We start from the raw sequence: 17,375 nt of genomic DNA, 5'->3' as shown, positions 1-17,375 counted from the left end.
GTGCTATTTATTTGAGCTTCTGCAAGGAGTGTAGGAGTATGTTTTCAGACACTCATTTGGTGTGTTGGGTGGGGGGGGGTTGGAGTTGAGAGGAGTGACTTTGTTTAGAGTGTGGCATCGCTGTGACAGCCCTCGAACTGGTTTTCCCTCGGTGAGAGAGAGAGAGAGAGAGAGAGAGACAGAGGAGTCTGGGCATCGTGCACACGCGGTCTCGCATCGGAGCCGAGGCGAAATTAGCATTCACTGTGCGCCGTGTGTGACAGCACCAGAACGTTTGTGTTTATTTCACAGATATGGCAACATGAAAGCGTGTGTGTGTGTGTGTGTGTGTGTGTGTGTGTGTGTGTGTGTGTGTGTGTGTTTGTATCAGCTCTCTGACTCATGGAAGAGCGATGCCAATTAATGCTCTCCGCCAAGTCGGAGTCCAGTCCAGCTCAAGGAAGAAACAGTTTAAACACATAGTGTAGAAAGCTCTCCACACAGCCCCTCCGAAGACGACGACCCTCCGTTCATTAAACAGACCTCCGTAAAGGATTGACAGCTCAATTATTTCACTGCCAGCAGGCAGTTCTTCCTTTCAGAAACCAAAAGGCCACTCAATTTAGTTATCAACCCTCCGTGGAATTGAATCAAGACTGGTTTCGGGAACCTCTTCATATTCTTGTGAGGATTCTTTCTTTTTTCTGCTTTTTTTAATCACAGGGAGTCGTTGACCAAAAAAATTAAGTAATTTGGGATATTGAAAGCTCTTTCACAGAGAGACACTGTGGAAGAGGAACCATATGTCAGGCATTTATCTCATTCTACATCCCTGTATGGGGCCTGGTCCCTTCATCTGGGCTCCACTCTCTCGCTGTTGGTCCTACAATGTGTGTGTGTGTGTGTGTGTGTGTGTATGCGTGTGTGTGTGTGTGTGTGTGCGCACTTGTAGTGTGTGTGTGTGTGTGTGTATTAGTCTATGGGAACTGTTGCTTCATGCGGGCTTCAGTGTGGTGGCAGTAGTTGTGCTGCTGGTCATGAATGAGTGGCTGTGATTAGACTGGGGAACAATGAGGCACTGTGGCTAAGCCCTAACCCTGGGAGCAGAGTCAACACTGATAAGGACAGCAGAGTAACAACCTTTAGAGAGAGAGAGAGAGAGAGAGAGAGAGAGAGAGAGATGTTGCCAAAGCCTGACATCACAGGCCCAATCCCAGACACAGAGTAAGCTATGATTATTAAACCCAGCCAGCCCCAGAGACCAGCACGAGAGACCAGCACCAGAGACCAGCACCAGAGAACCCATCACCAGAGAGCAGAGAGACCAGCACCAGAGAGTCCAGCACCAGAGAGACCAGCACCAGAGAGACCAGCACCAGAGAGACCAGCACCAGAGATCAACCAGAGGTTTGATTCAGTCCTAGCCGGGTGAGAGCTTGGAGATGAAACAGTGCTTCTGTGCTGCTGCTGCTGTTCTGTGAAAGAAGGCCTTCAATAAAAAATAAATGAATTCTTCAGACACTGCGCTTTATTCTTTCATGGAGAGACAGTGATATGCAAGGGAGTGTCATGTCTGTGGTGGTGTAAGTACAACCTTGTTGTGATATCTATTCAACAGGCATTCATTGCTTAATGTCTCGAGCATACCGTTAACAGACAATGTACACATGGCTGTTTTGATCAAAAAACAATGGGGATTGTCACTTTGACTGGAATTGAGAGCTGAAACCATGGCAACGGTGAGTGTTAACTAGGAATGGCAGTGAGACAGACAGAGACAGACAGACAGACAGACAGACATGCTGGTTACCCCTGAAAACCCCACCCCATCTCTCACACACCACCGCCAGTGACTGTGCTGCACCAGGCACACGCCCCCCCCTACACACACACACCCCCCCTACACACACCCCCCCCCCTACACACACACACACACACACAATTGAATGATTTATAACTCATTTACATTTCATTTTCTCATATTCACCAAATGAACCATTGCAGCACTTTGTCACCCAAAGCTGTAATAAATACATTCAATTAAAAAGGCAGAATTGAATGTGACTAACTTCATCTGTTCTCGCCTGCTTTTTCCACCATACATAAACGACACAGAATGTCCTGTGAGTCACACATACAATTACAACATCCAAGTCCACTCATTTCCTCGATGCGCCTCAGCTCTAGTGCTGCTGACCTTGAAGGTCCTGTATGGTGGGCTTCAGTCTTCAACAACAACAGCCCCCCCCCCCACCCCACCCCCGAATCATCACACAGGACAATGCTGCTGATGCCTGGTGAGACACCACTGATGAACATAATGAGTTCACATCAAAGGATGGGGCCCCTTCTTACTGGCCTTGATTGATTAACACACACACACGCACACACGCGCACACACACACACGCACACGCGCGCTGCTCATTTATCTCAAACAAAGACATGACAATGTCTGCTAATGCTTTCCTAAATGCTTTCCTAAACATTCTAGTTCTAAACGGATCTCACATTAGGCCAGGCACTGTAAGCAGACGTGGTGGATGGGCGTAATGAATCACCTACAGCGGGAACACAGACACTGTTGGCCAGATGCATTAGAGAGGGAAGGCGTATCAACTCTCCTGGGGGCTGCAGCCCGAGCTCTGAGACAAAGCAAGCCTCTGTGGCTTCCATTAGACCTACAGAGTGAATGTGGGCCTAAACCTTGACAGACCCCCCCCTCATCCAACAACCATATCTGGCGCTGTGACAACCGCAAGCACTGCCATGTCAAGATGCATGTCAACCCTAACCCCTGACCTCACCCTCACCCTAAGCCTTGACCCTAAACCCACGCCAGGACAGCATCGGTGTGCTTTGGATGTCTCAGACGCTTGGCACCACTAAGGAGCCAATCATTTCAGTACCCAGCAGCCCTAGACATGCGGTGTGTGTGTGTGTGTGTGTGTGTGTGTGTGCGACACGCACGGCTGCATTCTGCTGGGTAGTAGCTCTGTAGTAGAGACTTGAAATGCCAGGCCAGCCCTCTAGTCATCTCTAGTCTCCAGCCCAGATATCAAAGTGTGGGATTTTCTTCTCTACAGCCCGTTTGTCCCCAGGACCCAAGGACTGTCATCCAGTCAAAGAGCCCCAAGGCTGTCACTGGGCTGGGCTGAGAATGGCAGTGGAAAAGGGGGCTAATAACTCCTCCCTCCCTCCCTCCCTCCCCGCCCATGTCCATAAAAGTTTTCTCGCAAGCACGCAGAGAAAGATACTCTCACACTTACATTGTTCACGCACACATGCGCGCACGCGCGCGCACACACACACACACACACACACACACACACACACACACACACACACACACACACACACACACACACACACACACACACACACACACACACACAGTGTGTGTAAGTCATGTACTTCACCTCTGGAAAATGATATCAGCCACCCTATACAACGCCCTTTGTCCTCTCCTGGGCCAATGAAGAACCGGAACTCTTCATGAAATTCATAGCCAGCAGACCTGCCCATCTGCCTTCATCGACACATAATAGGGCTCAACGTTATGATACGGTCTTGGCTACTGTCCAGCTACTGTGCTAAGGGCCAAAAAATGGAAATCAACTTCTTTCCCCCAGCGCCATTTTTTTTTATAAAGACAGAACAGCCACACTTATCTAATGGTGTTCATTTTGCTGTAATCCCAGTCTGCTAAGGATAGAAGATGTGTTTCAATCAAATAAAGAGTTGGACCAGCAAGGTACAGTAAAAACCCATATTCTGATAGGACGACACCACAACATACACGGTCTGTGAAGAACACATGAGATGTTGAGAGGCAGGTCTGTACAGTAAGACAACCTTGACCTCACAGCAGAACCACCTTCGAAAGAGAAACATAAATAAACAATCCACTTCTACCGCCCATATCAGTTCATGTACCATAGTCTACTTGCTCCATTAACAGGCTATATAAAACAACAGTGTGGAGTACATAACTACTGTAGCACACATTTAGAAATATAGCACCAAGCTTTTGTGAGTGTGTTCTCTCTCATGATACTGTGTGTATGTGTGTGTGTGTGTGTGTGTGTGTGTGTTACAACACCACTACAGAGCTCCCATGGGAGAGGGCTGTTTTTCTGAGACAGAGAAGCACAACAACCCCGCCTGTGATGACAGGCTTGTCACTGAGACAGTGTGATAAACACAGCCCACTCCAAACAGGACCAAACAGGGTCACATGCTTCAACTACAACTGGAGTGGGTTTACAGAAAGAAAACAGTAAACCGCCTCAACGGAAAAGGGCAATCAACGATCACCGAGTATGAAATCCAACCTGCACCAAACTAAAAACTGTTGACAACACTATCAGGCACAGTTAAGACCACGACTTCCTGCCACATAAAGGTCTAAACCTCTGTCAGAAACCTCATTTTTCCAGTGAGGCTACACTGCTTGTAGACCGCTTCTCTGAGGCAACATTAGCATTAGCAATCCATCACAACCTAGTCATACTGTACATAGCTCTCTGAAGCAGAGCAGCACAGTCACACACAAACAAACAACCTGCTCCCCTCCCACTGAGAAGCTGCTAGCTGCTCACAACATCGGCTGTGGAAGACACAGCTGTCTGTCTGCCTGTCTGTCTGCCTGTCTGCCTGTCTGCCTGCCTGCGTGGCGTGACAAGGCATTCCAGAGAACTAGCAATGAAACATGTACCCCACTGGGAATGTCTGTCACATGGAGCCACAGTCGCCTCTGCTATCCTCCCTGACTTCACAGGTCTCCTCTCTCTCACTGCATGGGAGCTGCTGCAGGAGAGGTGGCTAAAGCAGTGGTGCTGTGTTGTGGTTGTGTAACCTTTTAATCAAGGATGGCCTTCGCTTCTGATCCATTCAAATGTGTAAATATTGAATTAAAAATCCACAAAAAAAATCATTAAAAAAACAAACATTGAATTGGCTTGAATGTACTTTCAAAAATGTCATTGAAATGGATTCAAATGAAAAAAAAAAAATGTCGTTTAGAGATGTTTTTTAAAGCTAAAAAAGCTGAAATGGTCAAAATGTCACTATTTACAGTGTAAATAGATAAACGTGTTGGATTGTTTATCCCGTCCACACATCATCCACTGCTGGCAGCCGTCCTCTGATCGCTCCTGACTCCTGATTCAATAAAGACTCAGGCTCATTTAAAGCGGCCCATTTCAAAGGCCATATTCACCCCATGACATCTCTCCTCGGCAGGTATTGGGAGCTTCAATTAGACGGTACCGCACCACAAACTGCCTTCAGGGTTCTAGCTTTGCGTGCAGGTGAGTGGCGTCGTCTGATGATGCGTACAAACGGGGCCCGCAGACAGTGGCGAGGCTGGAAGGATGGTTTCACCTGGTCCAACATTCTCGCTGCCTCAAGCTGGTCAACACTAATACTAATAAACAGTAATAAACAGTAATAAACAGCCTCTCTGCCAGTGAGATGCGCGGGCGCACACACCATCTCTCTCACTCCCTGTCTACACTCTCTATCACACAAACACACACACACACACACACACACACACACACACACACACACACACACACACACACACACACACACACTCAAAAGTGTTTTACATCAATTAAGGAGCAAGCTGTCGACTGCTGAATAGCCTGCCGCTTGGCATTAATACACACTGCTGCTCCGTCGGCAGGAGATAAACAGACATGTCTGGAGACACCCTGCAGCACGTCACGTGACTCACGGAGAAGAGACAGAGCCCCAGCAACTACCTATGGGCCGGGGAGGGGTAGGGGGAAGAAAGAAAAGAGTGTGTGTTTGAGAGAAAGAAAGAGAGATTCATTTAGCAGCAGCTAGCTCCCTAAACATTTCTAAGTCTGCCACCTGCTCCCCACTCTCACATGGTGTGCGTGCATGATAAGACATCACCAGGGACGGATTGGCTTTTCACTCTGACATCTCAATGAGACATTCTTCTCTTGCCAGACCTAAAAAGGGCTTTCTCCACACACACACACACACACACACTTCTAAGGAACTCCTTGTCCTAGACACACATGCGCGTGTACTCACACACAAACATGACTATTACTGCTCTCCTTACCTGAGATGATAAGCCCTATGAGGGGACTAGAGCAGGTGAAGGAGACAAGGTGGGAATTAAATATAGTTCAAACTAGGTTACAACATAGATGGACTTCCATTCCCATCATCCTCATTCCTTTCATATCAGTCAGCAATTCGAAGGAGAAAGCTTTTCAGTGTTGGTACATGCACCGTATAACCTTGTAGCACAGCCAGGTCAGGGCAAAAACACACACACACACACACACACACACACACACACACACACACACACACACACACACACACACACACACACACACACACACACACACACACACACACACACACACACACACACACACACACACACACACACACACACACACACACACACACACACACACACACACACACACACACACACACAGGGGTCAGCGGTCAATCAAATTCCAGCGTATCTGCATCTGGCACTGATCCAACACTGAGACGGAGTCTGACTTGAACCCAAAACATTCTGTCCAACACCGTTTCCCCTCCCTCCCTCGCCCGCCCGCCCGCCCGCCCGCCCGCCTCACTAACCCATGATTCCTTCCCGCCCCTCCAGGCTGCAGAGATTCCTGCTCCTCCAGATCGATAGGCCTACACAGCAGGCAGGCAGGCAGGCAAGGAATGGAGGTGTGCTGCTATAGGATTTCTAGCTGGGAAGGATTGGTTGAATACGGTGGGCTGCCAGGTGGAATTTAGATGAGAGGACAATTTAGACGGAGACCCACAAAATGTGTTTAGCAAACATTAAAGCTTGGAGAATGGTTCAGTGATTTAATTACAGGTTGGCAAATGTCAAATTCTGTTACAATCGAAACATTCAGACCTCGATAGGATTGCAAACCTGCCGTTTCATCACATTTTGAGCCCCATTCATCTGAGTGCTAGAAAACCACCATTCACTCAATGGCTGGTAAGTGTGCTGTGATGTTCTGTTCTCTTTTCACAAGAACAGTGTGTGTGTGTGTGTGTGTGTGTGTGTGTGTGTGTGTGTGTGTGTGTGCTTATGTGTGCGTAGGACAAGGTGTTCCTTTGAAGTGTGTGTGTGTGTGTGTGTGTGTGTGTGTGTAGGACAAGGTGTTCCTTTGAAGTGTGTGTGTGTGTGTGTGTGTGTACCTTCCCCCTGAAGAGAGGATGTCACCAACTATCTCCAGTACGACATCGCTCAACCGCATGAAACCTTGGGCTGAGCCACAGTATCTGAAATGTTGCTTTTATCAAGAGAAGATACAAGATTTTGAATGTCACGACTTTTGAAAATGAGTCACTGTATTGTTATGTGACATCGAGGTCCACAGAATGTAAGTCAAGCACAATCTTTAAAATCCTTTTTCTTAGAACCCCAATGATGAGGTTGTTTGCAGACACACTTTGCCCAATCTGTGTGCGACAGCACATGCACACACACACGCGCACACCCACACAGACACACACACACACACACACACACACACACACACACACACACACACACACACACACAGTCCAACGAGGCAGGGTTGCCACAAACCACTGGTCCAAGGTCAGCTATGTATTCATCACCCTGGTGATTGAGAATGGCAAGGGGCCTTGGGTAATCTGATCCTGGACCTGTGCGTCAGAGGCAACCTCCACCTACTCCCCTTATCTCCTACCAGATCATTGATCAACTGGGGGAGAGGTGGGGGGGGCAGCTGCTGCTGCCATGGTGAGCCTGAGAAAAATCAGACCCCCGACATTTCCATTGTACTGGGTGAAAGGAGAAGGCTGCACCGCACTAATTATATTTGGAGGCAGGAAATAGTGCCAGGGGTTGTCTGGACTACCTAATGTGTGTGTGTGTGTGTGTGTGTGTATGTGTATGTGGGGGGGGGGGGGGGGTCCGGCCCACTCACACACGCTTTGCTTAAGCCCCTTTCTAATCACTGCACTGACTGACTGCTGTGGCAGAGGTGCGCACACACACACACACACGCGCACACACACACACACACACACACACACACACACACACACACACACACACACGCACACACACGCACACACTCTCTCTCTCTCTCTCTCTCTCTCATTCTCAAACATTTACAGAGCACTACGAGTCAGCTGGCAGGCCGTGATTATGGAGCTGCTGTCTCTAGGAATCCATTTGTAATATTTCTACACTATAAACAAGAGTTTGGTGTGTTGATTTATTGGGGGAAGGGAGGCTGTGGAGATTAATAGCAGGGAAATGGTGGGGAAACAACAAAGGAGTAGGTGCCCTGCACACTACACACTACACACTCCCTCACCTCATTCTGCCAATGTGCCCTCTCTCATCCACCTTGTACTCCTTCACTACGCAGCATGCTGGATGTGAGGACCAAGCTGGCATGACATCCCTCTGTTCTCTCGTTCATTCGTTCTCATTCTCACTCTCTCTCTCACCCCTTCAATCCCTCTCTCCCTAAGTATTGCCTTGCCTTCCCTCTCTCCATCCACTCACACTCTCCCTCCCTACCTCTCCCTCCCTACCTCTCCCTCCCTACCTCTCCCTCCTTCCTATACTCTCCTCTCTCTTTCCATCTCCTTTAGTAATGGAGATGTGTCGTTAGCTTTGTGTCAGCTTGCCTCAGATGAACACAGATGGCACAATCTGCTAAAATATGAGCATTGTAACTCTTCCAACATCCGATGAGAGGGAGGGAGGGAGGGAGGGAGGGAGGGAGGGAGGGGGGAATCTCTCCATTCCCTTTCTCTCATCTGTTTGTGGTTGAAGGATAATTAATTCATCACCTGTCCTAAGACTGAACAAGGCACTGGCGCGCAGCAGTCATGTATTATGGATAGGGTATCGGTGGAACTAATTATCTGCCAAAGAAAAAAAAAAAAAACACAGTGAGAGGTGCTTTCCTCCAAATCTGTGGGTCTTCCAGATAAAAGCTTTCTTTTTCGTTTTTAGATCTGGTTCAACCTATCGAGAGGATTTATCTCCTTGCTGCTAATTATCCGGACACTTGACCCTGCGGGCTTGAGGAAGAGTCGGGCTGTCTGCACGCAGTCTGGGAGGGCGAAGCCAGGAGCGCCGCTCACCATGGGGTCTAAAGCACTTCTCTTCTCTGCTCCACTTCTCCTCTCGTCTTTTCTGTTTTCCTCTGTTCTCCTCTCCTTTCTTCTTGTCTGTTCTCCTCTCCTTTCTTCTTGTCTGTTCTCCTCTTCGTTTCTTTCCTCTGTTCTGTTCTTATGTCCTCTTTTCTATTCTCTCTTCTGTTCTTCTAGCTCTGCTTCAGACAGTCCTCAGCCCGGCGTCTCACTGCTGGAGCAGCCTGCTGTAAACCAAATTAACTCGCCACATTCACACTAAACAACAATACCCTGCGGTAGGGCTTGGCCAGATTCCATTTCCCAACACACACTTCAGGCCAGCTCCTCTACGGAATTTGACTGTGAGTGTGTGTGTGTGTGTGTGTGTGTGTGTGTGTGTGTGTGTGTGTGTGTGTGTGTAGGCAGGGAGTGACAGGGAGTGAAAGAGATGAGTGTTTGTGTGTGTTTGCACCACCGTATGTGTGTGTGTGCACGTGTGTGTGTGTGTGTGTGTACAGGTTTATTTGTGTACATGTGTGTGGTATTTGCAGACTTCACTCACACACACACACACACACACACACACACACACACACACACACACACAGATCTGTCTCTATTTACGGAAAGAACTGCTTCACAGCCTGGGGAGATCAAATCTATTGCAGTGAAATTTTCTAGAACACTGACAATAAAGGATAAAATATGGCTGAAAGCTGCCGTCTCTTCACTCATTTACAGTTTCTCACCCACAGTGAGACTTGCCAGTTCTATCAGTGGATTGCCTGCTGTGTCCCGGCTTCAGACAGTTTTGGAGTTGGAATATATCTGGCTTCACCCACTTTGTTGTGCTGAATTTCTGTCACTAATGTGTAGACTGCGTTGAAGAAGCAGTCTAAAGTAAACGCTTGTTGGTTTAACACATCCAAACTCTCTTCGTACAGATATTATTGTATCCCAATAAGGATTTAGGTTTCTGCTTTCCCGATTCAAAACCGTGGAAATGTGTAAGTACCGTGTGGTGCAATTTCCAACCCATTTGTTTTGTGTGCAAGAGGAGAGCAATGGTGTATACAGGTCCTTTGGGAGTCGCAATGAAAATGTAATTAACAAATTGGATCCATTATTGGGCTTATCATGGAGACCATGTGTTCACAGTGCCTAATGACCTGACGGGTCTCACTCTCCAATAGTAGCAGCCCAGTGGCTCAGTTACCCCTAGCGACAAAGTGGCCAATGAGTAGTCTCCATATACCGAGTCTTTTATACTTCAAGTGCATACAAATTGCAAAGGGTATGATGTATCTTCTCTGAGATTCAACCTCTATGCCCTTGGTAAACTGCCACCTGTTAAAGAGTGACATTATTGAATCCAGCCAGAGAAACAGCATGGTTTGTCTTTGGTCTAACTTCAATTTTACAGTCTGGGCAAAAGCATCCCACTTCTGTGGGATAAAGATGTATCACTGTGTTGGCAGATACCTTACCTTGCATGGTAATGTTAAGGTCTACCTCTGTCCTGAAAGCTTGCTTTACCACATTCAAAACACACAGATCTTTGAAAGCTCTCAGCACATTAGTAATATATTTCGATATTGTACAATTGTTCAGAACAGCCTTTGAGTAAAGGCTATGGAACACTTACTTTGCTATTACGCTGTCTCAGAATTGCTAAGCATTTGAAGTGTGTCGATTACGTTCAAAGTGGAGCTCCAGCCACACAAAGTGCCTCCTAAAAAAGGCTGAAATTGAGAAATGGAATTGATTTGCCTCAGTCTAACTCGGACAAGTACAACAGTAATTCCGTCTTTAAAAAAAAGCCTTGGAATTCCACTCAGGATTAAGATTTTGACCATGAAATTCCTTTGACTGATTGAGGACCACAGAACCACCATGATGCTGTGAGGAGGACCGGCTAAACAACATAACTAAACAGGACTGAAATAGTCCATAACAGAGATGACTGATAAGCGATTTAAGGAGAAAGATGCTCCTTGGAGACCGTATAAGGAATTCTTAACTACTATCAGCTCATGCATTCTTCCTGAACAGTACACACACATTCTCCACATACTTTCCAAGCTAGAAAATGCAAGTATAAATCCCCATTTACTTCGACTTTCAGGAAGAATACTTTTTACTGTTTTTGGCAGGTGGAGTGAAATTAAGTGAACTAGACCCTTGATGGGGGCATGACTGTTTTGCACTTAAATATGGTGTGTCTTGATTCATGAATATTTAAATGTGTGTTCATTCTGGGCTTTTTTCGCTGAACGTAAACTGCAGCCAGTGTACATGAGGGAAACAATAGCAGCTCTGTCTCTAGAAGCATACATGGACACCCAAAGGTCAAACAGCAGAATACCACTGTCTATACTGTCCTGTCCTGTGCTGCACGTCCCCTATGCTGACTAAGCAGCATTTCAACTGGTAGGCATAAACAACAAGAGGTTTGCTCCTTTCAGGTCTATCAAGAACAGCCAGTGACTAATATTCATATGACCACTTTAAAACACCCACTACATAGGACTAATCCAGACAGTACACGACATGAATATAAAAATATTGAGGAATGTTGAGGATAGACTGCTATTAACATTTGAAATGCAGTAGGTCCCATTCCCAACAACAACGCCTCAGGGTGAGCTGAATGTATTCACAAGCTGTTGTGAACTGAGAAAGCGGAGGACTGTGGAATGAGAGTTATGTGCTGCAGGGCTGCTGGACACTGTGACCTCTCATAAAGCAATGACGCTCCACCCTCAAGATGGAGATGAGGTGCCTTTAAGCCAGCTTGGATTTGGATTTTCCAACTGCTTACTTAGAAAAACAACCCCTAGCTCCTACCCTTTTAGTGTTTGCAGATCTGAAATGGATAGATATAGAAGGTAGATAGATGGATAGACAGGTTAGTTAATAACTTAGCTGCACCTAGTCTATTTGGTTGAGAGTTTCTGGAACAATTCACCAATCGGGTCCCTTCAGATCTTATGGGTAGGAGCTGTTTAAAGAAAGATGTAGAAGTTGTAGAGCCAATGATGACATACAACTAACATACTAGTGTGTTGGCAAGTAAGAAATCAATAGGCAGAATATGACACAAATTGGTTACCAACTTGGAACTCAGCCTGTCATTGAAAACTGTTTAATCATCATGAATGGGAATGAATCACAACCGCTATTTCTCAGAATAGGTGGGCAGTTACTGCGTCTGAATGTCTTTGATGTCTCCAGTCAACTCTGTCTCCTCCTCTCTCTCTCTGCCTGTTTCTCTCATGGCAAGGAATTAAGATGACTGTGTGATCCTAACATAAATGAACTCATGCTTCCACTACTTTTCTCACTCTCTTTGAGAACGTGAGAAAGTGATACAATGTGCTATGGTAACTGTCAAATGTTGTTTATCGTTAAAAAAAAGAAAGAAGCAAAGGTCAAGTTGAGAGCGAAAGCAAGAACTGACTCAGTCGGAGGCTGGCCAACAAAAACAAATGTGGATATTGTTCACACAATGAGAGAATAGCTAAAGTAGGGCTCAACTTCTAGTCTACACTACAACATGCACACTACAACATGCACCAAATAGAAGTGAATAACATCTGGCACAACAGCCCTGGTCCAAGTATATGATAGGATCTAAACACCGTAGGTCTCTGGATCATCATAAAATAATCAGAGAGCGAGGACTGTCCAATTCCAAATCAACCCCTAGCCCCTACACTAAGGTACTTACTATAGATCTTAATCGGAATGGTGTAAGCAGTACAGTTTATTGGAAATGGGTATAAGATGTCCCAAAGAGGAGGACAGTGAAGGGGGTGAGGGAATGAGGACTCACTGACTTGGAAAAAACAGATACAAAAACATATTGTATCACAGTGCCTCTCCTCTTTCTAAGGATCTAATTTAACTGAATATGTATATATGGATAGAGTGTAAAAAGTGTTGTTGTTTCTTGGTGTCTTGACAATATATGACTCATCTTATTTTATTATTTATGTATTATTAGTATTATTTATTTATTTTTTATGCATTATATTATGTCATTCATGTATATTTATGTTGTTCTTGTTTGTAACTGTTCTATCTATAGCTGTTCTGTACTCTTCCATGTTCTACCTCATGTAAACCCCAGAGAGAGTAGTGGCTGCATGTGCAGCAGCTAAATGGGAACCTGATAAACAAATACACTGTACTGTATGTGTCCTGATCTGGGGGACTGTGAGTGAGAGGGCAGCAGACTGGAAGTATAGTGGCATTCTCTCTGAGATGTCTCACTGCCCCAAGGCAAAGAGAAGATTATGTAACTCCATAAGTAGGCCTTTACTGGGTCACCCAGTTGTTTTGACATGTAGTTACTTCAGTTTCAGAGATTTTCAGTGGCCTTCAAAATACTCCACAACTCAAATGACAAATCCTGCCACAAGAATCGCTTTTTGAATCGCTTCAAAACATTCAAAGATTTACTTTACTGCTTTTAGTCATTATCCTACACCATATGGGTGTTTTTCCTTATCTGCTAATAGGTATGAGGAAGCACTGTGTTACATTGACTGCCCTTGAAAAACACCCACACACTCTGAGGTTCTAGTCTCTTTTTTCTTTTAGAGTTTATGAAGGCCATAACAGCCTCTACCACAACTAATCTCATATGCTTCTATCATAGCCCAGTTATAAGACAATGGGGAACCTTGCAGATGCAGAAATAAATAATTTAGCAATCATAGCACAGGCAGTTTTAGAGCTATTGAAAGAGCAAGACTAGGACATTTGCAGAAGTGGCCTTGGGCATGCACAAACAATCCTTTAGTGTTGTGCTATCCACCCAGAGCTAGGAGGAAGGTAGGCTCACTGGGTGCACAACAACAAACGTGGGTTCATTGTTTCACCGGCAGTGTCAAATTACTAATGTTGCTGAACAGAGCCTCACTTGTTCCAAGCCTACTGCCAACTTGCAGACACACACGGAGTTGAACTAAAATGTTTATGAGGGCACAGGAAACCCTGCTGTGACCTTCAGTGGAACATCGGAATGTTTCATTTAAAGTTGAGATTGGCCTATAGACATACTACTTCCTATGTCCAATGAGTAAAATACGACCAGAAAAGCGTCAGAGACAGACGGGAAAGAGGACGCGTTTCCGCAAAATGCACCTGCTGCAAGTGCGAATGATGGCGCTGACATGACAGCTGTCATTATTGTCAGCTTTATCTTTCTCAAGTCTCAGGTAGCCTACAGCTGGAGACAACCCAGGACATATAAACCCCGGTCTCCAAAGACAATCAGTAGCCAACATTCAGCGCTACTTGTTTTTTCCCCTCAACACCACTCCCTCGCGCAGGGCAGCGCAACATTTCGAGATCAGTCAGGCGCATAGGGAAGGGGTGAAAGCGATCCCTGGTGAATTATTTACACATTAGACACAACAACTGAAGTGAAAACATACATTTCAAATTAACACTTGTCACAGTTGCTTATTCTTCATGGGATACGATATTGAGGAAGCCTGCCCTAACTCTAGCCCGTGATGGGTCGTAGGCAATACAATTCTATAACGTTACACTGAAAACAGTGACCGTGAACTTTCAGTTAATACTGTAGCTGACTGGTTATTTCAAGGCGTTGTATTGTTAAGTCTATAATTGTAAGTTGCATGCGTACAGCCTTCAACTGTCAAAGGAGGCACCCACCCCTTTCATTTGCACCATTTCCGTATTTCACAACTAACCAATGATAATCTCACAGACCATCGATGTAAATTCAACATATCCCTTTACATTCTAATGAACATATTACACAATAAAATAATGAACATAAAACTTCCGTAACGCACGGCGCAAATGTTGCCAAATACAATTATTTTGTTGCGACACTGTAGCAGCCAAACATAACTGGCAAGATCAGCCAGGCGTACATGACGTGTACAAATCAATGACAATCTAAGACTGTAACAATGTAACAGTAAAACTTACCTAATGCCACCTCGCATGCTTTGCGCAATTGAGAATGATGAGCCTTTTTTACCTCCTTGTCGGCTAGGATCTTTTCCAAAGCTCGGGTTAAAAACATGTTTTTCGTCTTTTTACCCTCATACATGACGCACCGGAATTGGGGCGAGGAGCTACCTGTCCCAAGAGCTGCAACCGTTTGAGATAGATCTATCCTTTTTAAAATGACAGTCGCTGTGGCCCTAACATACAAACATAAATAAACACAGAAGGTGGGGTAAATCCCTCAGATTTCCTTTAGCAACCTGCCTGCGCCATGTTGGAAGGAAGCGACGTCACGCACGTTAAAAACGGCCGCAGTGAGGCAGCAGGGTGAGCCAGGCAGTGGTTCAAGGAGCGACGGGGGAGAGAGAGAGAGGGGGAGAGAGAGAGCGAGCGAGCGAGCGAGAAAGAGAGAGAGAGTTCACCGGTTATGTGACTGCCAGAGTGCTTGTGGGCGCGCGTGTTATTTCTAAAATTGTGATCATATAAATCATGAATATGAATGTGATTTCGATAATCAAAATAAATAAACATTGTTGGCTGCTTTGCAATCCTCCCCCTAAACTCATGCACCTGTGCAATGATACAGCAAAGGCACTGTAGGAGGTGCTATTCACCTTCATACAAAAAAGTTGTCTTGACACAAGAAACATTATAGTCATTCAAAAATAATGTGCTTTTATTGCAGGGCCTATATGGTATTATGCAACTGTTGCATAATAGTACATTGTGCTATTGTATCAAATACAATGACAGTGTAGTCTATCTGGATGTGTTGGGTTGAATGAAAATGTTTATGTGACTGTCCTGTCTGTTCCTCTGTTGTCATTGGTGCAACAATATATGAGGCACGAACATGAGGCATATATACGTGTTTCAAACCACTTTCAAAGCAAAAACAACAACAACAGCAGCAGCAGCAGCAAAAACATTGCAATGCGCTGTGAAGATGACATCAGTGACAATGACAGATGAAATGTTTTATGTTGGCTTGAGTGATGATGTGCCTATCAATTACTCCACTTGTAAAGATATCAGTGTAAGTGACAGCATCTGGTGAGACGGAGGCTGTGGAAGTGTGTGATTACTTAATGTGTGTTTACACTCGGTGCTCATGAAGTGATTTTGAAAAAGGCACCGCTTTGAAAACTATATGAATAGATGTGTTGAATAATTCTGGAGTTGCCAGTTTTTTGAGTATGCACAACAGCATCTTCTCTAGGCACATAAGGGCTGGGGACTCTGTGTATCCATTATCTAACATTTAATCTGAGGCCATGCATGTTAACATCTGATAGGTCATACAGTATACACCGTCAGCATGGCCATGTGTTTGGACATCTCCACTCAGGCATGCTGCGCTGGACAGAGTCCCCCTCTGGGAACCAAAAGGCCACTGTGGTTCACTCAACCAGAGGGGACTCAGACCGGTTTAAACCTCTCAGAACCGGTCCAACCAGATTACTTCTAAGTTCTAGATTTCCACAAGATACAAGATAAAAGATTGTTTCATTGGCACACAACCAAGGTTGGTGGAATTTGTTTCCAGCATGGTAGGGACCTCTACTGTACATTCATCACCATATACACTCACTTAACACTTTATTAGGAACACCTGTACACCTTCTCATGGTGGAGGTGGTGGAATGGTGTGGGGAATGTTTTTCGGCACAATTTGGGCCCGTTAATACCAATCAAACAATCATCGTTTGAATGCCACAGCCTATTTGAGTATTGTTGCTGACCATGTGCATCCCTTCATGGCCACAATTTACCCATCTTTTAATGGCTACTTCCAGCATGATAATGCACCATGTCACAAAGCAAAAGTCGTCACAAACTGGTTTCATGAACATGACAATGAGTTCAGTGTTCTTCAGTGGCCTTCCCAGTCACCGGATCTGAATGCAATAAAACACCTTTGGGATGTGATAGAACGGGAGATTCCCAACTTGAAAGTGCACCTGAAAAATCTGCAGGAATTGCGTGATGCAATCATGTCACCATGGACCAGAATCTCAAAGGAATGTTTCCAACATCTTGTGGAATCAATGCCACGAAGAATTGAAGCTGTTCTGAGAGCAAAGGGAGGCCCTACCCAGTATTAGTATAGTGTTCCTAATAAAGTGTTCAATGAGTGTATATCAATGTGACCAGATAGACAACACAGAGGCTGCAGTATAATACAACGTTATGTATAATATGTGTGGGAGGTACAGTCATGACTGTGCATGACCAACAGGAGACATCTTTTGCA

The 17,375-nt window shown here is 45.4% G+C and overlaps 1 protein-coding gene across 1 annotated transcript in view; it reads right to left on the bottom strand.

Moving 5' to 3' along the window:
• Positions 1-15,392, bottom strand: part of arfgef1 (ADP-ribosylation factor guanine nucleotide-exchange factor 1 (brefeldin A-inhibited)) — a gene marked incomplete at its 3' end in the record, with an annotated part of 45,537 nt that extends 30,145 nt beyond the window's left edge. The window contains exon 1 of the mRNA XM_083681905.1: positions 15,101-15,392. Coding sequence (XP_083538031.1) covers positions 15,101-15,224 — 124 coding nt within the window. The 5' untranslated portion in view covers positions 15,225-15,392. The remainder of the gene's footprint in view (positions 1-15,100) is intronic.
• Positions 15,393-17,375: the final 1,983 nt, after the last annotated feature.

This window comes from Argentina silus (assembly GCF_951799395.1).
Source record: "Argentina silus genome assembly, chromosome: 1".
In the NCBI taxonomy this organism is placed as follows: domain Eukaryota; kingdom Metazoa; phylum Chordata; class Actinopteri; order Argentiniformes; family Argentinidae; genus Argentina; species Argentina silus.
Note: the sequence above shows the minus strand (reverse complement) of the source record. Positions and strands in the feature narration are given on the sequence as shown.